The sequence below is a fragment of the Cibotium barometz genome, chromosome 10 (assembly GCF_041138505.1).
Source record: "Cibotium barometz isolate CiBa-2024 chromosome 10, ASM4113850v1, whole genome shotgun sequence".
Classification (NCBI taxonomy): domain Eukaryota; kingdom Viridiplantae; phylum Streptophyta; class Polypodiopsida; order Cyatheales; family Cibotiaceae; genus Cibotium; species Cibotium barometz.
The window spans coordinates 35,851,248-35,872,176 of record NC_141055.1 but is presented as its reverse complement, the minus strand read 5'-3'; the positions used below and the strand labels follow the sequence as shown (position 1 = coordinate 35,872,176).

The 20,929-nt window shown below is 44.6% G+C and overlaps 1 protein-coding gene across 1 annotated transcript in view; it reads right to left on the bottom strand.

Moving 5' to 3' along the window:
- LOC147634844 (ABC transporter C family member 13-like) overlaps positions 1 to 20,929 on the bottom strand; it is a 243,400-nt gene that overhangs the window by 143,299 nt on the left and 79,172 nt on the right. The window contains 10 exon segments of the mRNA XM_086804031.1: positions 4,068 to 4,184; positions 4,408 to 4,509; positions 4,511 to 4,538; positions 4,618 to 4,684; positions 4,808 to 4,905; positions 5,304 to 5,422; positions 5,562 to 5,649; positions 5,756 to 5,822; positions 6,095 to 6,164; positions 13,120 to 13,365. Coding sequence (XP_086660157.1) covers positions 4,068 to 4,184; positions 4,408 to 4,509; positions 4,511 to 4,538; positions 4,618 to 4,684; positions 4,808 to 4,905; positions 5,304 to 5,422; positions 5,562 to 5,649; positions 5,756 to 5,822; positions 6,095 to 6,164; positions 13,120 to 13,365 — 1,002 coding nt within the window.

The following is a 20,929-nucleotide window of genomic DNA, read 5'->3' as shown; positions in this document are numbered from 1 at the left end:
ATTTAGATACATTATTTCATGATGGACACTTTTAGTTGTATATACCATCTTTTTATGATGTTATTTTTTTGTCGGCAATCTTTTCATCATTGTACTCCGCATACTTCAATCAGTGCTCTGCACTCTTTTCAGCCTTGTAATCACATCATATAATCAATGCATACTTGCATCTTTGCAATCATGCATACTATCCTTATGTACCCCCTCAAGGCAACTTACTTGTATCTTCCTCACCGAGGATGGTGAGCACTCTAGTGGTGGGCGACCTGTAAGGGTGCCCACATGGACCATCCACCGCAATGGACCGTCCACCACAAAGTGACAGTGTGGCAGTGAGTCAATGGAGGCACCAAGCATTGGGATCATCAAGTGAAGACGCACCACCACAACGGACACAAGGAGGTGCATTGACTGGCACTAACGGCACTGACTGGCACTGATGGCACCGACTGTGACACTCCACCGCATCTCTAGAGATAGGAGATTCCACCAAAGGCTATGCGGCCACCCACGACATCCACCAAAGATAGGAGATGCTACCGACTCGACCTCAGGCATATATGGCTCCTCGTTCCATCTTGGAGGACATCCTTATCCTGCAGCCTTCATAGCACTTTGTACCCTTGTTCTATCATCAGCTTGCGTTGTGTCGTCCTCTTCACCGTGACTGCTAAGTGTGCACGGTACAGTGAAGGACATGTATCAGTGTTCTCTAAGAAGTGCAAGCGTTTTCGTTCCTTCCAGACTCTCGTCTCTTCTTGTGTTATGTTCCGCTGCATGGTGTCTTTTGCATAGTGTCTTGTGCGTTGTGCCGTGAGCATCGAGCTCCGGACATACTGCCCAGTGAAGAGCCACCACGTAGTGTGCAGGGGAGCCACCCCTACACTGATTTGCGGACTGATTTGCGGTCCGACTCTGTTAGCCAAACAAACAATAGCACCAAAACAACTGTAGGCATCTCCTCATCCTTCCAGAAAGGTGTGCTATTGCAGTCCAAATCATGTGTGCCTCCCTACACTCCCATAAGAAATGGTAGGCTGTCTCTGAAGCTCTTGCATATCTCGGACATGTTGGGCTAGCACCAATGACCCATCTCCATTGGTTGGTGCCAAGGCCACCATGTAGAGAAATCCAAATAAAAGAGATCTTTGTTTTCCTGTACAAGTGCCACAACCTACACCAAAAAGCTCCCTAAATGTCAAGAGTGATCCCATAAGCCTCCCAATGTGATCTAGCAGTAGGGATTCTTTGGATTTGTCCCAGAACCACAAGTGTCTAGCATTCCGCACAGTGTAACTAAAGAAGGGCATGCTTTTCATGGGGTTAAAAGCATCCCTCCACTCCCACTCACTAGGGTGCTGGTGCAAGTATTTAATAGGACACCATCATATAACCAGGGGCTCCAACAGTCCATAACCATAACTTGAGTTGGATCAATATATATGTGCTTCTCTGCCCTGCCCCACCACTCTGACCCGCCAGACCGCCGGACCCTCAATGATATCCTGCTCAAGACTTCTTGCCAAGAGCCATCTATCTTGAATGGAGTAAAAGACTGGTACATCGTCCTCACCTGAAGTGGGAAGGCACATGACCTGAATAGGTACCTCTGTTCCTAAAAATACCTCAAACCATAAGTGATGAGGACCTTCCACCAAAATCCCTATTATCCAATGGTTAGGAATGGCTGCATTCATCTACATAATTCTCTGACTAGTGCCTCTCAAGTGCTAGGTGTGAAGCATTCTCTCATCCTCCATGACCCTCTTCCAATCCAATTCCCAGGGGAGAAGAGTCGCCCAGGCAGCCTACTAGATATGCATGGCTGCTCCAAGAGGTCTACCAAATTCATCCAAGATCACGTCATTCCACATGATGGGCTGCCTGTAAGCCTCCTTAACTGACCACGGAGGAATATGAACCAAGAAACTCCTCATGCAATCCCAGGCTCAAAGAAGAGATTTCACCATGGGCGAAGAAGGTGGTCGGTGCTCTGTATCCGAGAAGATAAAATGTGGGCTGTAAATTCAATCACCTCCCCTAATCGGAATGCACCTGAAAACATTGCTTTTGGTTCCTCCCAAGGACATTGCTTCTGGCATCCAAGATGATGTCAAAAGTAACCCTCAGATCACGGTTTATCAATGGAGAACAAGTTACACTTGATATCTGGTACGTAGAGGAAATCCTGGCCATGGGGAGATATACCAATCCTGGTGATTGGTTATGTGCTATGACACTCCACTGTTGATTGTATATCCACGCACCATTGGGTGGTGAGGAATTATCTGCCTTTGCACAAATCTCTTAGATCGCTACACAAAGCTTAGATTCCATTTCACCATTATTAGTTGACTCCTTGGACTGCTTCATCTTCTCATCTGCTTTCCTCTGTCTGCATTAGTATGCGTTTAGCTTGTATGTGACCGGGTTTGTCACAATAGAAGCATTCACCATCTTCTCCTTCTTTCCAGTAGAGAAGGGGTTACCACAGTCCTTCACCTTACCTTTTTTTGTGCTTGCTGAAAAAGCAGAATCACCACCATCTCTAGCCTTCTGATGTATCTCCTCCTCTAGAAACATTGCACAAAACTCCTGAAAAGTCAAACAGGATTCTTCACCTGTGCGTTCAATGAAGTGACCAAGCCATCATATCTATGAGGTAAGATCCTGTAAACCTACGTGCTAGATCTTCACTTGACTTCCTGCTGCCATTTGATCTCGCAAATTCTTATACTTTAAATGAACTGCTCTGCTACTTCTCAGCTTCTCCAATGCTAGCTGATTCTCACAGTTTTGGGATCCTTGTTTGATTCTGGCCATAGAACCACCCATGCCTCAGCTGCAGTAGTCATATTCTGAATCAGAGTCATGATAAAATCAATGATGCTGGTGACGATAGCATACAGGGTATCTTCACTTTTTCCTCCACGCAAAACAAGAGCTGGATCTTGTGGGTTGTTTGTGTTGGATCTTCCGGATCTGAAGTTGGATCTGGCCTCACATGAACCCCAATGGTGGTCTCCCACAACTCATAAGAGTGCAAAATGGACCTCAACTTGAACTTCCAGAGTGTCTAGTTGGTTCCATCCAGCTTACAATCGTTGAACACGGTGGTGATCGAGTCCTTGCGGCTGCATTGCAAGTTGGGCATTTCTCCAAATTTGCTACCAAATAGCCACTTGCTAGCCTTGCTTGTGCGCTAATACCATGTAAAAATACAAACTGATGACGTCTGCCCATCAATGCATTCCAACAACTACCTTCGACAGCAATGTAGTTAGACTCTGAAAGAGAGGATTTCATGTACTAGCAAGGGTGCACGACATAGTGAAGATAGATCTAGACTCAACGATCCCAATATGACAAAAGAGGGTGCCAAACACTCCTAACTGAACCTGATGGACCAAATGGACCATGTCACCCAATTGGGACAATATTAGACTAAACAAGAGACCAAAGGTCCTGATCACTTGTTTGGGCCCCACAACCCGAGGTCAAGGTGTCCCGGGAAGATCTCCTTATATCCATCCTAGAGTGCAGTCTGCTAGTCCACATTTACATGCATCCTACTTGGCATGGTGCCAAGTCTACATAAGTAGTCTCGCAACCATCCAGCCATCATTGGCCAATCTCGGTATCTCAACTAGGCACTGTTGGATATCTCCGCATGCTCAACAGACAACAGTGGCTCCTCGTAAAGGAGCCTTACAAAATAGAGCAACCTTTCACCCGCACAATCACAATGCTGATGGGGAACCATTGATTTTCAAGACTTATTTCTCCTTGAAGACATTCAAAAAACATGATAGGCCCTGCGAAATAAAGAACCACCATTGAAACTAGGAATAAGGTCCTCGTGAAAAGCATATGAAAGTTCATGCTCCTAATCCTTACTATGGCAGCATTTGATCTATGGCCAAGCAATCCTTACTATGGCAGCATCCAATCTATAGCCAAGCAATCCATTACAAATGATAGACCCTTGGAAAATAAAAAACAACCATTGAAACTAGGAATAAGGTCCTCGTGAAAAGCATATGAAAGTTCATGCTCCTAATCCTTACTATGGCAGCATCCAATCTATAGCCAAGCAAGGAGTAAAGTCCAAAGGTGAGGAAAGAAAAAAGAATCGGTGTGGTGGCCCAAAAGTAGACACACCATGCATCCAAATATTTGCGAACCTGCAAAAAATGAGGACGACTTGTTATTAGTGCTTCGAACTACAAAGGTCTAGAATAAAATATTTACTAGTAACCTTATTCAAGTGTTGCTATATGGAAGGATCTGTTTCTTGGTGAAACACATGCACCCACACGTGCGCATGCACACGCATTTGCATGTGTACATGCATGCACATACAATTTTGTACACATTACACCAACCATTGTGTCAAATTCAGCTCACCCCTAAGTATTTCACCTCCTCCTTTCTACTTTCCATTACTCTGTCTGAGAACAAATCTTCCCAGGCATACATCTTGATGGTACGCATGTATGGTACGCATGTATGTTAAAATTTCCCCCATTTTACGGACCCTGTAGCAAAACATCTCACCAGCTTGAGAGGGTATCCAGTTCTCAAACAGCCTATCGTAGAGAAAGAACGAAAGCTGACCTTTCATCCTTGGCTTTCATCATAAGTTGACTTGCAACACTGATCTTGGATGCAATTAATTTATTCACTGAAACACCAAAGCACTCTAATGATTTCAACATATTGTTCTTATGAGCAGACTGGCCACATGAGAGATTGAAATCAAGAAAGAAACACTGGATTATTCTTAATCCGGGATATGGTGCACTACCTGGAATCAATAAGATTATGACTACAAGGCCTGCAACAAAAGCAAATTTGACCTCCAAGTACAGCAGGCTTAATGCAGCCACCATTTGCAAGGGTAAGCTGGAGACAAAACATGGCAAAAATCACTCAACAGCAATTAAATTACATTAATATCTGATTGATGGTCCAGATCTGCCCAGCCTTTGGACCAGTTGGTGAATCCCTCAACTGCTTTTCATGTGCTCTCCATGTGTATGTTTGCCTATGTTTGGTGCCCATGGTTGGGTTGAAGGACCCCTCAACTGCTTTTTATGTGCTCTCCATGTGTATGTGTGCATATGAACGGTGCCTCATTGGGTTGGTGAGTCCCTCAACTGCTTCCATGTGCTCTCCATGTGCCTGTATGCGTAAGTCTGGTGCTCTGGATGAAGGTCGATCACAGATGGTTGCATGAGCGTATAGTGTCGATAAGGCTCTCAATACAACAAGTTCAAAATAAAACTAATAGAGTGGTTTACCTCCAGAGCTCATGCAAACTACCACACAAGTTCACGGTGCGTTCTGCATCAACAGACATAAGAGTTTGTATCTCTCCATTAGAAAAGCAGCTTCGCTCTGACAAGCTCACATGTAAAGCCTGCAACAATTTCACATTTGGGAAAAATCTTAGAATACGCTGCAAGCACAGGGAAATTCTAGTAAATTACTCTTTTCCTACAACACTAATATGATCAATCTACACCACTCAATGTTTTGAAGAAGGATTGCTCGTGTACTTTATGATAGACCAGCATGATAATGCTTGCTCGCAGTTGTAACTTTAGCTTGGACACAAGAAATGTGTACTGAGTCCCCAAGAACGCCCTGGAGGATGGTTTGAAATGGTATTAAAAATCAGTAGAGCAAGAAAGTAATTACTGAGGTAGCAAGCACAAAACTTGCCACCTGCCAACAGCAGCTTTAGCTTTACCTTAGTGCGGACACAATACCGATGCTAAGAGCACACCAATAGCCATAATCAAGGCTTTTTGCTGACCCTGATCAAAAGTGTTCTAAACCAACGTCATTCTTGACAATATGATGCCTTTTTGACCTCTGGTCATCCTAGATTTTTCAACACAGCCATCTTCTTAAAACACATGCATGTTATGTTTTCCATCATAACACATTCATATGCCACATGTACCATAGCTACATGTTTCAGTTTTGAAAGATCCATTAATTCCTTTGATGGACTAGAACATCTGCAGAGACATGTGTCTTTCTTTGCCTCCACTACATATATTCCAATGATGAGCTACCATCTTACCATCTTCCATACTTCGGACTATGGCATTCAAAAGCAGTGGTCCAGCAAAGCCCAAAGTGTCATTCAAAATCTGTAATGGAGAGAAAATGCGCATCAAAATCATTTTACATGAGATGAGAAACAAAATATGACGTTATTTAAGCTTAACATTTTCAAAAAAGTAACAACACAAGGTTAGTAGCAAGAGGATCTCAAATACAAATGATGGAACATGCGGGCCTGAATCCATAAGCCAAGCAACTGTTTCCCAAGTGATGGCATCTGGTGCTCTCTGATTTGAGACATGACAAGTGCTATCCTCTATCAAACCCTTTGAGTCACTGCGCATCCTCCCACAGGATAAACCCTCCAGAGCCTCCCATGCACCTCCCTCGGCATACTCTTTTCCCTACTCAGAACCTCTGAGCACTTTGCAGACCTCTCAGCGACCTCTTTCCCCTACTCCTCTCTCCTCTTCGGAACCTCTGAGCACTCTGTCAGGCTCTTTCCCCTACTTCCCTCTTCTAAGGAATGTCTGAGCACTCTGCAGACCTCCCAGCAATCTGCACTACTTTTTCCCCTACTCCCCTCTCCTCTAAGAAACTTTTGAGCACACTGCAGACCTTTTTCTCTTACTCTCCTCTTCTTTGAGGAACCTCTGAGCACTCTACAGACCTCTCTACTCCCCTCTCACCACTGAGTAACCTCTGACAATTACCTAATGGTTTTTTTGATGATACTGCAAGCGCCCCCGCCCCCCGCCCCCCCCCCGCCCCCCGCAGCCCAGGAAAGAGACTTCTATTAAGTACGAATTTTTTTTAACAAAAAGGGAGATTTTTTTTATTTTAATTTTTTTCAAAAAGAGACTTCTATTAAGTATGAGAAAAACATACAACAATCACAGCTATAAGCCGGAAAAGAATAGAATCACCCCAATATGTAAGGTGATTTCAACCACTGAGGAGCATCATGATGCCATGTAAGACCTATGGTACTAAAGGAAAAGAAGATGCCATGGTCCCATTCCCGCATAAATATCACACGCTTCGCCTGCGCAGAACGAGAGGGCCCTTGAATGCGAGCCCAAGTAGCCATAAGAGTGTGGATGATATCACCCCATATAGTACTAATGCACTGAGACCCAAAAATCTGGACACCCTCAATAGCCTCTGCGCATCTAGCTCTCCAGATCTGCCATGCTGTAATACTGGCAATAATCTCCCAACTGGTGTCAATCCTCTGTCTAGGGAGTGTATAATCAGAGTGAGGAACATCCTGCAATAAACCATGCTGGGCAATACCTCTACGAATGAAATAGCAGAATCTGTACCACTGTCCTCATAAAAAAGCTGCGTACTGGACTAGGAGAGCCAAGCAACTACCCCCCAAGTTACATGCATGGCTCGGCCACTCAATTTGCCCATAAGTTGGGCTACAAGACCCCAAATCTGTTGTGCAGTGCTGCATCCCATAGACAATGTTGTACGGTCTCAGAATCTGCCACACATCTAGGACAAGAAGGTGCTACACCAAAAACTGATCTCCACTGATTGGTGGGGAGACCACCATGTAAGAATAACCAGAAGAAATGAGAGATCTGGCTCCTTCTGTATGAGTGCCAAAGTCTATGCCAATATCTGCGCTGTATCACAGGAGAAATATCATAGCTCTCCCAATGAGGCCTACGAGTAGGGATCCTATGTATCTGTCGAGTGAGGAGAAGCCTGGCATTCCGAACAATGAAACTGAAAAAAGGAAGGCTTCTCAGAGGATCAAAGGTATCAATCCACCCCCACTCTCCTGGATCCCACTGAAGATATCTGATAGGACTGCCACCATATAGCCACAAACACCAAGAGCCATGAGTCACTATCTGAGGAGAAGGGTTAATGAACCAGTGCTTCCCCGAGCGAAAAAAAAAAGGAAGATTTCAGATCAAATAGGGGAAATTCTCAACCAAATGGTGCCTTGTGCTACCAGCAAGGTCCCATATGAGAAGTAGTGACAAAAGATCCCATGATCCCGCTCTCTCATGAACTAGCCACGCTTTCTCTCTCAGCCCTCGAATATCCCTGACTCCTAGCCCAAGTGGCCATGAGCGTGTGTCGCTTGGTTGAACACAATGCTAATCAACACTTAAATACACCAAGATTTAATGGACAACCTGCTCAATACAAGAAGTAATTATTGAATAACAAGAGACGCACAATGAGCCAGAACAACCGGCCCCTCCCTCAAATAAAGGATATTGATCTTGGGAGAATCAAGTACATAGTGTCATGGGACTTTTTGACCAAATTTCCATACCAATGCATATGAATACAGTATTGGAAACATTATGTTGTCGGTGTAGACTTGCACCTCACACTACCCTCTCAAGTGCCCATGTTCCCTACCATCTACTCTTTATTGTTCCACCAACACGTGGTAGTAACAATGTGCAAGAGAGCACGTAGGACAAGAGAACACTACACAGGGTATGTAATGATGGAGTCCAATTCCTCCCTCCTGCTACTTGCTTCCATATTTAAGCATCAAAACTTTACCAATTGCAAGTAGAGTCAATGAAAGCGAAAGTCTTCGCAATGGAAGCGTTTGGAGTGTTGAAATCTTTGATTTATCATGATCCTTCGTGACAAAAGTCTTCAAGAGGATGAAGGGAACCCTGGGAAAGCTTTCCCTATGGTTCAACTTAAGAAAAGAGGGCTGAAATCAGGGTTTTTAGCAAAAAGACCAAAAATTGCAGCAAAAATAAGAGCTATTTTGCTGAATTTCAGTCATTGGGAGTGTGTAGAAGAGTGAACACCACCTGGAAATACTCTTGGAAGCTTGGAAAACACACTAGTAAGCTTGGTTATGGAGTGTAAGCCCAACGGAGCGTGAACTGACCGAATAAACTATTGGATATGATAATTCAACTATGAATATTGATCAAAACATACTCAAGGTGGATCAAAGCTTGTACAAAACATCATAAACATGAGGGACAAAAACTAGTATATGCAGAAATTGCTTTGAGATTAACGCAAAAAGACTCTAATTATGATTAGGCATGAACCAAACTTACATAATCACTTGATCACGACTTATACCTTATTTAGAGACCTCTCTATCCTATTTTTACTTGCATGAGTTGCATGAACCACATGCACCAACCGTTTGTAGGCTTTACACCAACCACTGACCACTAGCCTAGCCACCACACATTAAATTGGACTAAGGAGTTGGGATTACATTTATTCAACAATCCCCCCTTAAGACCAACTTCTTACAAGAACATGAACAATCCCCCCTTAAGACCAACTTCTTACAAGAACATGAACAAGTCTAACATACCTCCTTGACACAATGAGTAAGAGTCCCGGTGTACTCTCCTCTACAACTCGTCAAGTTGGAACAACATAAGTCTTGACTCAACCACATACATGACATAATTTAAAAAGCATAATCATCATCTATATCTTTTATACTAAAACTAGAACAAAGATTTGTTTCTTCCACTTGGTTGACTTCTTCAACCACATGTGCCTTTGCTAGCTTTTGATCTTTTTAGTAGCACTTTGCGGATGGATGATTCGTCTTTCCACAATACTCACAAGGATGTTTGGAGAAACAATCCTTAGTAAGATGATTTGTACGACCACAAATAGTACACTTCTTCTTTGCCGATGTCGAAGTAGTAGTATATGCATGTGAATAAGGATCTATCACATCCTTTGTAATCTTCTTGTCTTCTTCCTGCAAAGAATTTATGATACTTTCCAAGGAAGGGACTGGTTGCTTCTCTTTAAGTACCGTCATAATTTGCCTAAAGCTTGAAGGTAAGCTTTTAAGCAAGATAGCAATAGCATCCTCTTCAGGAACAGGAGACTTAACATAAACCAATTGTGTCATTAAGCTCTTCAACTTATTAATCAAAGCTATTAAATTTTCATTACTCTCCATGGTTAGATCAAAGAGTTGCATCTTCAAACTGATCTTGGAATGCTTTGCCTTTGTACCAAAAGTACGCTCTAGTAATTCCCAAGCTTCCATAGCTGACTCAATATAATGAATAAAATCGTCTTCTAAAGAAGTAATAATAATACCAAGTGCTTGCTCATCTTTTATTTGAAGTGCAGCCGTTGTAGCTCTTGTAACTGCAGCAAAAATACCTGCTTCATCTTCAGGAAGTGGCTTGACCATACTCCACAGATTTTTCTTCATGAGGTAGCCCTTCACCTTGATTTGCCAGGTATGAAACCCAGTTCCGTTGTCGGGGAATTTGGAGCTCATGATGATGCAATATGATGCTTAATGTTGATAACTTGCTCATATAGATGATTTAAGCCCAAATAATAATAATATCATCAATATAGATCAAAATAATAAGCACCATGTTATTGTAGAAATATGGAAGCAAGAGCTAGAAACTAGAAGACTAGAAGTGAAATAAGAACAAGATTGAAGGACAAAGAGTTATCTTGAGATGAGTGTAGACAAGACACAAGCTAGATAGATTGCAATGATATGACCCATGAATATATGGGCCAAAGTACAAGACATAGAGCAAGAGTGCTTATGGGATAATTGTAGAGGTGCCACATGGCACACACTCAAGACTCAAGACAAAAACTGAGACTAGACAAATGTAGACTAGAGAAATAGTACACCTAGTGTGCACTTATTTCCAACAGTTGTTGGAGCAAGAGAGGCAGAAAACAGGCGACTGAAAAACAGCTCTGTACAGCAGCTCCTGTGGACCAAATACTACAAGATTTGGTATGCTCAATCCTTACATTATAGACTTGAAGCACCTAAGAGGAATTAGACAAATTCGTAGAGACGGCGCCGAATGAATGCGATTAGCAGAACGTTGCCTGTTTTGATGGCAATGACGAATTCGTGAAGACGCGACCAAATCCGCCTTCAAGCTTCGTTTTAGGACTTGCGTGGGATCGAAGTAAGAGGCCTATATCAAAATATTGAAGTATAATCTCCTCAGATGCAAGCATGAAGGCAATCTACAGCATGGTGTCCAAAGAGGAAAAAACAAGCTATGGTGATTAAGAGAGAGATTAAGGTTTTTGCTAATAAACTAAACCTAATTGGATCATGCTCTGATACCAAATGTTGGATATGATAATTCAACTATGAATATTGATCAAAACATACTCAAGGTGGATCAAAGCTTGTACAAAACATCATGAACATGAGGGACAAAAACTAGTATATGCAGAAATTGCTTTGAGATTAACGCAAAAAGACTCTAATTATGATTAGGCATGAACCAAACTTACATAATCACTTAATCACGACTTGTACCTTATTTAGAGACCCCTCTATCCTATTTTTAGTTGCATGAGTTGCATGAACCACATGTACCAACCGTTTGTAGGCTTTACACCAACCACTGACCACTAGCCTAGCCACCACACATTAAATTGGACTAAGGAGTTGGGATTACATTTATTCAACAATCCCCCCTTAAGACCAACTTCTTACAAGAACATGAACAAGTCTAACATACCTCCTTGACACAATGAGTAAGAGTCCCCCCTTAACAAAAACATAGGGTGGTGTACTCTCCTCTACAACTCGTCAAGTTGGAACAACATAAGTCTTGACTCAACCACATACATGACATAATTTAAAAAGCATAATCATCATCTACATCTTTTATACTAAAACTAGAACAAAGATTTGTTTCTTCCACTTGGTTGACTTCTTCAACCACATGTGCCTTTGCTAGCTTTTGATCTTTTTGGTAGCACTTTGCGGATGGATGATCGTCTTTCCACAATACTCACAAGGATGTTTGGAGAAACAATCCTTAGTAAGATGATTTGTACGACCATAAATAGTACACTTCTTCTTTGACGATGTCGAAGTAGTAGTATATGCATGTGAATAAGGATCTATCACATCCTTTGTAATCTTCTTGTCTTCTTCCTGCAAAGAATTTATGATACTTTCCAAGGAAGGGACTGGCTGCTTCTCTTTAAGTACCGTCATAATTTGCCTAAAGCTTGAGGATAAGCTTTTAAGCAAGATAGCAATAGCATCCTCTTCAGGAACAGGAGACTTAACATAAACCAATTGTGTCATTAAGCTCTTCAACCTGTTAATCAAAGCTGTTAAATTTTCATTACTCTCCATGGTAGATCAAAGAGTTGCATCTTCAAACTGATCTTGGAATGCTTTGCCTTTGTACCAAAAGTACGCTCTAGTAATTCCCAAGCTTCCATAGCTGACTCAATATAATGAATAAAATCGTCTTCTAAAGAAGTAATAATAATACCAAGTGCTTGCTCATCTTTTATTTGAAGTGCAGCCGTTGTAGCTCTTGTAACTGCAGCAAAAATACCTGCTTCATCTTCAGGAAGTGGCTTGACCATACTCCACAGATTTTTCTTCATGAGGTAGCCCTTCACCTTGATTTGCCAGGTATGAAACCCAGTTCCGTTGTCGAGGAATTTGGAGCTCATGATGATGCAATATAATGCTTGATGTTGATAACTTGCTCATATAGATGATTTAAGCCCAAATAATAATAATATCATCAATATAGATCAAAATAATAAGCACCATGTTGTTGGAGCAAGAGAGGCAGAAAACAGGCCACTGAAAAGCAGCTCCGTACAGCAGCTCCTGTGGACCAAATACTACAAGATTTGGTATGCTCAATCCTTACATTATAGACTTGAAGCACCTAAGAGGAATTAGACAAATTCGTAGAGACGGCGCCGAATGAACGCGATTAGCAGAACGTTGCCTGTTTTGATGGCGATGACGAATTCGTGAAGAAGCGACCAAATCCGCCTTTAAGCTTCGTTACAACGAAGAGGGCTTAGAGGTACAATCCATCTCTCTTAAATCTTTCTCAATAACAAAAAGTCACAAAAAATATGTTCCAATACAATCTAACAATGTCATAAGTCATAATCATGGTCCTCATGATACAAAACAGCTCCAATGCAATCTTTTCAAATTTGTATGTTCACCAATAAAAACGGGGAAAAAAAAAAGAAATAAATATTTGAAAAGCAGAGGCAAAACACTAATACTTTGACTATGCCGATGACCAGGTATTGCCAACGATAGACAACATAGATAGCACGAAAAAAAGAGCGATCATGATCACAGTGCGCCTGCTCCTCAGCCCATGATGTTAACAACCATTTGGAGCAGTTTCTTGGATCCAAATTCTCGGGTAGCATAAACAAATCATCATATGTTAATTGTCGAGTGGTTCCCAAGTCCATTAGAGGTGTAACCCAAGTAAAGAAAATAGCTCCCCATAGTGAATTTCCCTGCCAAAAACCTCATAATATCAGAAAAAGGAAAATCTTTCTTCAAAGATCAGAGAGCAGCTTGTGACATTCACTTGATAAACAAGAGATAAGAAACTGATCAATGATGTTGGGCAGCTTTAAAAAGCACACAAATGAATAAACATGATTTCCTTGATCCTAGTAGAGTAAAGTTCCTTCTAGAGTAGAACGACCTTTTTTTTTTCTTGCAAGAAAGAGACTTCTATTAAATATGAAAAAATCAATACAAAATCACAACTAGAAGCCCAAAATCCTCATCACAGGATGTAAGGTAATCACAGCCAGTCAAGGGTGCAGTAAAGCCAAGAGAGTCCAATGGGAGTCAAAAAGAAGAAGATCCAACTCCCTCAGAGAGAAAACGTGCTTTTCTCTTGTGCTGATCTAGGTCCCTAATTGCAGGTCGAAGTGGACATAAGGGTATGAATAATATCTCCCCAAATGGTACAAATGCCCAGAGTGTCCTAAAATCTGGGTGCCCTCGGTTGCGTCAGTGCATATAGCTCTGCATACCAGCTAGGAAATGGTGGCAGCAATAATCTCCCACGTGGTATCAAGTCTCCCCAGGGACGGTGTGACATGTGACCAAGGAAAACAGTGTGCAGATCTGGACCATCCCTCCGTGGATCATGATGGTGGAGTCATGGTCCTACCCCTTACAAAGAAAAAATGGGGTCCAAACTGAGTGAGTTAGGCAATAGAGCCCCAAGTCATGTAGATATAGTACCTCTCCTCAGTTTGCTTAAAACCTAAGCTATGGAGCTCCATATCCTCTGACAATGTTGTACAGTCTCAAAGGCTATCAAGAAACTAAAGCAAGGTGGATCCACACCAAAGATAGTTCTCCCAGGGAGACCTTCATGTAGCAATAACCAGAAGAAATAGGATACCTGGCTCCTCTTGTAAAAGTGCCAAAGCTGATGCTAAAATCCCTTCTGAATCAATGGAGTAATCCCAAAGCTTTCCCAATGTGGCTTGAGGGTAGGAATCCTATGAATCTCTCCACATAGTAATTGTCTGGCATTCCTCACAGTGTAACTAAAGAGAGGCAAACTTTTCAAGGGATTGGCTGCATCAATTCATTCCCACTCACCGAGATCCCATGGGAGATGTTTAATGGGACATCCATGATAAAGCCATAGGCACCAAGAACCTTGAATCACAGACTTAGGTGGAGGATCAATTGACGAGTGCCTCCATGAGCAAGCCACAACTCTCACAAGGCCGAGGACAGCTCCGAGGATGAAGTCTTGAGTGCCACATTTCATCAATCTCCATCCCGCCAGGATAGTATAGAATATGCATCCTTTGCCATTGGGCCCGAGGATGGTTTTTTTTCTTCCCTACTCCAGCTATTTTGACCCTGTTGAAGAAGACCGGAACCGTTTCCCGATTACTCTCAGATTCCGAGGTCTTCCTCGCACATATTGGCCTATGCTAGAGGCCATCGGGTCCGCCTTTGGGCTCGTTCTTCAAGTGCCCCCCCTCCACGCCTTGCCAACAACTTCTGCCCAAGTGGTCACTACCTCGGTGGATGCTATCCCCAGGGTCATGGTTCTTGCCCGTGACAATGAGCTCTTTGAGGACTAAGTTTTGCTTCCAAGCCCTAGTGGTCCTTTGAAGCAATGTATGGAGATTGCAAGTAAACCTAATCAATGCCGGGTTTGTCACCAACAGGGTCACTTTGCTCGAGATTGCCCTCGGGCTCGGGGTCGCAGGAGGCCTCGCAAGCGTGCTTCTCAAGCGCCACCTCCCTTGGATTCTTCCTGTCCTACACTCCGCCAGGTGTGGCGAGCTGTCTCTCATGCCTGCCCCCCTAGTGCGATTGATGGGAAGACCTCCTCAGATCTTGTACCTCAGATAGATGATATTTCTAGGCAGAGGGATGTATCACCTCATGCACCTTTGCAAGGAGATGACATTTCAGATAAGGATGATTTGGTTGAGTCCTCTCTACCTGGAGGGGGCGATATGCAGGATGTTCAGCGCGGTGGGGATCATGTATTGCAAGATTTTCAGCATGATGCCATTGCCCTTGATGCCCCGCAAGCCGCACAAGTTTCTCGTACATATGCAGGTACTGTGCAGGGCCTCGGACAAGGGCATGTCAATGGACTTTGCCTCGTGGATTATCCCGTCCTCCAGCATTATGAGAGGCGTCCTCAGGCTGCCCATCGTCTTCTTACATCGGGGGTCAAACCCTCTTCTCTTCCATGAGAATCGTCTCATGGAATGTTCAGGGCCTTGGAGGGCTTCCCACCCGTGGTAGGAAGCGCCTTCTGAAGGACCAGCCCCACCCTGCTGTTAACAGGAGGGTCTATGGATATACTTTTGTTGCAAGAACATAAATTGGATAGATCTCAATGTGGAAAAACTGGTAACATGCTTTCTGGCCACACCTTCTGGTCCTCGGCTGTTGGGACTAGAGGGGGTGTTTGCATTTCAGTGGCAGCATCTGTTATGCCTCATGTTATTGTTCACGGTGCTATCATCCCTGCTAGAGCGCAGTGGATCTTGATCATGCATGAGGGTCAGACATTGGGAATCTTGAATATCTATGCACCTAACGTGAGAGGTGAAAGGGTGGCCTTTTGGGACACCATTACAAATGTCATTCCCCAGGTTGATCATTCGATAGTGGGAGGAGACTTCAATATGGTTGAGCAACCTTCTGACAAGAAGGGTGGACGCGAAGGGGGTTTACACCCTTTGGAGCGAACCTCATGGGAGAGGTTCATGCTCTCTTTTCTTGGCAGGGAATCCTGGACTGAGGATGACTTCCAGAGATAGCCAAATTCCTTATCTTTCTCTTGGCATAACCGCACGAGCGGGGATGATATCATCTTTGCACGTCTGGACAGATTTTATGTGGATGATTGGTCCCTGGACAGAAGAAGCACCATTGCTATTATGCCTGGCACCACCAAATCTGATCATTGCCCCGTCGTTTTGTGTCTCAGGGAGCCTGGGGCACGCTCGGCCTGGGCTTATCTTGCTCAGTTAGAGAGGGATTTGTATCAGTTATTTATGAGTCAGGACTCAGGCGAGGCATGGAGACTATTCCATGAGGATTCACCATCACCAGCCATTACCTCCACAGCGAATTGGGGTGAGTATGCAGCATCCCTGTACACAGCACCAGGACAGCCACCCCTGCTAGACCCATCGGAGCCATGCCCACAGACATGTGATGTCTTTACTGCTGAGATGGTAAGGAAAGCTATTGACAGGATGAGGACAGGGAGAGTATATGATCATGATGGTTTGGTAGCAGAACACTTAATTCATGCCAGAGATATGCTTGCAGAGCTTATTGCTATGATGTTTAACCGAGCCATGTGTGAGGGTTTTCCTGAGACTTGGAATATGTCCACGATTGTGCCTATCTTCAAGTCAGGGGATCCCATGCTTCCTAAGAATTATCGTACCATCATGATTGGTCACACATTGGCTAGATTATATGCATCTATTCTTGAGCAGGAGTTGAGTAGATGGGCAGAGAGAGGGCATACATGGATCATGGCAGGCAGGGTTCAAGAGAGGTTTCTCCACTCTCGACCATATCTTGACACTCAAAGCTATTATTGAGGAGGGCAGATTATATGGCAGGAGGATTTATTGTTGGTTTGTGGATTTCCGCAAAGCTTTTGACACAGTACGAGAGCCAGACTAATGCGCAAACTACAAGAGATGGGAGTGCCCACAGAGCTGATTTGGGGAATCATGGCTTTATACAGGACAGTTGTGGGGCAGGTACGTACTACTCAGGGTATATCTGAGATGGTTCACTCCACTATTGGGGTGAAACAGGGCTGCCCCCTTTCTCCCACCTTATTTGGGATGTATGGTTTCGGACTATGTAGAGCAGGAGGGTGACAGAGGAGCACAGCTAGCAGGGACATGGATTCCGCTGTTATTGTATGCTGATGATATTGTGCTGATCTCAGATTCTCCAGAGGGGATGCAGCGTCATTTGGATGCATTGCACACATTTGCACAGGACAGTGGATTGTCTGTTAACCTTGGCAAAACCAAGGTGATGGTGTTTGACACCACAGCACAGTGGGTTAGGAGGTGAGTACCCACCTTTACATATGGTCAGGAGACAATGGAGTATACAGATGCATATACTTACCTTGGTGTGGTTTTTAGTGGCCCACTATTTTCCTTGAGGAGAGCAGCGGAGACTAGATTGACCAAAGCTTATGCAGCATTGGGGAGACTAGAGAGGATGTGTTCACAGGTTCAGTTTCAGGAACCTCGAACAAAGCTCTGGCTCTTTGACACTTTGGTCACTTCAGCCATGCTGTATGGAGTGGAGATATTGGGACCCTCAGTGGATCACCACAGCCGAGCTGGTAGCACTGATGGATGGAGATGTATGGAGAGGCCCTTGGTTTCTATGATTTCCCGGATGATTAGGGCCAAGGCCTCCGTACCACATGATATTATCCGTGCAGAGATGGCTGCCCCCCATTGGTAGCAGAGGCACTCACTCGATCAGTCTCCTTTATACATAGCACTTGGGCTCTCCCTAGAGACAGATATGCTCGCTTAGCCCTAGAGTCTTCACAACAGTTGGCATCACAGGGAGACGGATCATGTTGGTATGCACAGATGACAGCTTGGTTCCAACTGCATGGGTTTACTATGGACAGGCTACCTCCATTTCAGTACTCCCTGGATGCACCCTCCCTCTCTCTCCCACGGGCAGAAATTACCAGACTTATCAGGCAGGACTTGACTCAGCTGGACACTAGGAGGACATGGATACAGCCGACACACGAGCTTGGTACGAAGATGGCTTTCTATAGAGATCATCTTCTCCGGCTCACAGAGGATGGGTTTGTGAATAGACCCAGCTACATGGATACTCATCTTTCTCATGGGGTACGGTGTGCTATTGGTCAGATGCACACATCCTCACACCAGCTAGAGATTGAGACTGGTAGATTCACAGGAGTACCAACTGAGGCCAGGATTTGTCAGCTGTGCCAGATAGAGCCAGAGACAGAGTTACATTACATATGTCACTGTCCAATATATTATGAGATACGAGGCCGTTTTTACTGCCTGTTCCGAGAGGGTTTCGGACCACTTTCTAGAGTCATGAGATACCAGGATCAGAGATGCCTCGGATTATACTTGCTGGAGCTGCGTAGACATAGAGAGGGTCTCTTGAGAGGGAGGGGATCAGAGAGGGAGAGACACCTACAGAGGCAGATTACAGACTTCTTTCGACCAGAGATTGAGCAGTCAGGCCAGCAGGCATTGCAGCTAGCCCCAGAGTATAGCCACACCAGAGGTACAGTGATTGATCGGGCTATAGAGCTGGGGCAGTCCAGGCACCCCAAGATGAGAGGCCCATCTTGACATCGTCGGAGACTACAACAGAGGATCAAGACCATACTAGCACAGCATGGGAGACGTCCAGTCAGAGTACTCACCATGGAGGACATTGAGGATATCCGCCATCGACCGATGAGAGACATCTTTGGATAGTGATGTATATGATGCTTACCTTTCTTGCTGGAGTTTTCCTACCAGATGTTATCCATTAGGAGCTCCTAGTACCTTACTTTTCCTCATAGTTGTTTCAGTTTTAGTTAGTTGTTTAGTTGTTTTTAGCTTTTCTTACACAGACATTGTATCAGATCCACCAATTGTTGTAATCTTTTTGGTCTTATAGGTCATTTTGGCCTTTTGAAGACGTTAATATATCATTTCATTTCTCTCTCTCTATCTCATTCCTCAAGGCTCAAGAGTCAAGCCATCTTCAACCATGGCATCCTCCTCAGGTGCCGGGGCTTCCCGTAGAAGGACAGCGGGATGGACATGGTGGGAGGAGGTTAAATACACCCCCTCCGCTCATGGAGGCAGTTCTCGTCCATGGGTATGCAAGCTTTGCCCGTACCGGCGAACGGGCGGCGCCGACAAAGTGCGAGCCCAGCTCTTGCATGAGAGTGGGCATGAGGTGAGGTTTTGCACGAATGTCACGCCCGAGAAGAGACGGGAACTTCTTGACAAGCTTAGCGTCTACGAGGCGGTTGAAGCGACAAGAAGGACACCACGAGTGGCCGTGGATCCCGCGACGATGGGGAGAGGAACTCAAGCCTCTACCATGAACTCATGTGGTGGATCGGGATCATGCACACCATCACCTTCACCATCAAGTCGGAATGTTACTCCATCCACGACGCCGGCACCCTCCATCTCCACGGCCTCTCAACCATTACGTGGCCCACAACGACAATCTACACTTGGGGAGAATTGGAACCCCAAGTTGAAGGAGGAGGTGGATATGGCGGTGGCCCACTTCTTCCACGACCACATTGCCTTTCAAGCGGCTAGGTAAGTGCAATCGATCATTGCCAATTCATCATTCATGTTTTCATCATCCTAGTTCCCTTCTCATTAGTAAATTACTTTCTTGAATAGGTCGGAATACTTCAAGGTCATGGTTAAGAAGATTGGGGAGTAGGGCTCAACCTATACGCCCCCCTCATCTGAGAGCTTGCGCGCTACATTGCTCAAGAAGGAGAAGCGCATTGTAGAGCGACCGGCCGACAACACAAAGTGGCAATGGGAGAGGAACGGAGTCTCCCTCATTGTGGATGGATGGAGTGACACCTGCAAGAGGAGTATTCACGGCATGGTTGCATATTCCCGCAGAGAGATGTACTTCGTCTCATCTCATGATGCATCCGGCACTGGGAAGAGCGCGGATGTGCTTGCGGCGGAGTGGGCTACAACCATGGAGATCGTTGGCCCCGAGCATGTAGTGGGCTTTGTTGCGGATGGGGAGCCTTCCAATAGGGTGACGGGAGCTATTCTCCAAGGTATGTATGGACATGTCACGGTGTCCTTTTGTATGGCTCATTGCCCAAACAACCTCCTCAAGGACATCGGGGCATTACCATGGATCAGCCCGCTCATTGAGGGGGCCAACACCATGGTCTGCTTTGTCCTCAACCACCAAAGACTTCGGCATCAGTTCAACAAGAGGTCCTATCTCTCTCTCCTCAAATATTCCAACACCCGGTTTGCCTACAACTTTCTCATGTTGGACCGGTTGAAGGATTGTAGCGGTGCTTTGAGGGGGCTTTTCCTTAGCGACGAGTTTGTCGCCATGCAAGAGTCCCATACAAACACTGGCCAAGAGTGTAAGCTACGGGCGGATGACGCCTGTTGGTGGGAGCGTGTGAAGACCACAGATGCTATGGTGAGGCCCATAGTCCACCTATTGAGGATTGTAGACGCTATGCAACCATGCATAGGCAAGGTCTACGAGGCCATGGATCGCATGATAGAGAAGTTGAAAGACTTCGTGCCTGACGAAGACAGATACGAGGAGATCCATGCCTTGTGTCTAGGAAGGTGGAATTCCTACTACTCTCCATTGCATGCAGCAGCTTATGTGGTGGACCCAAAATTCCAAGGCAACAAGCAGGAGAGCGCTGGATGGAGGATCATCTTGGATCGTCTTGTGCCTGATGCATCGGTTAGGCGCAAGATCAGGGGCCAGCTTTCGATGTACAGGTCATTT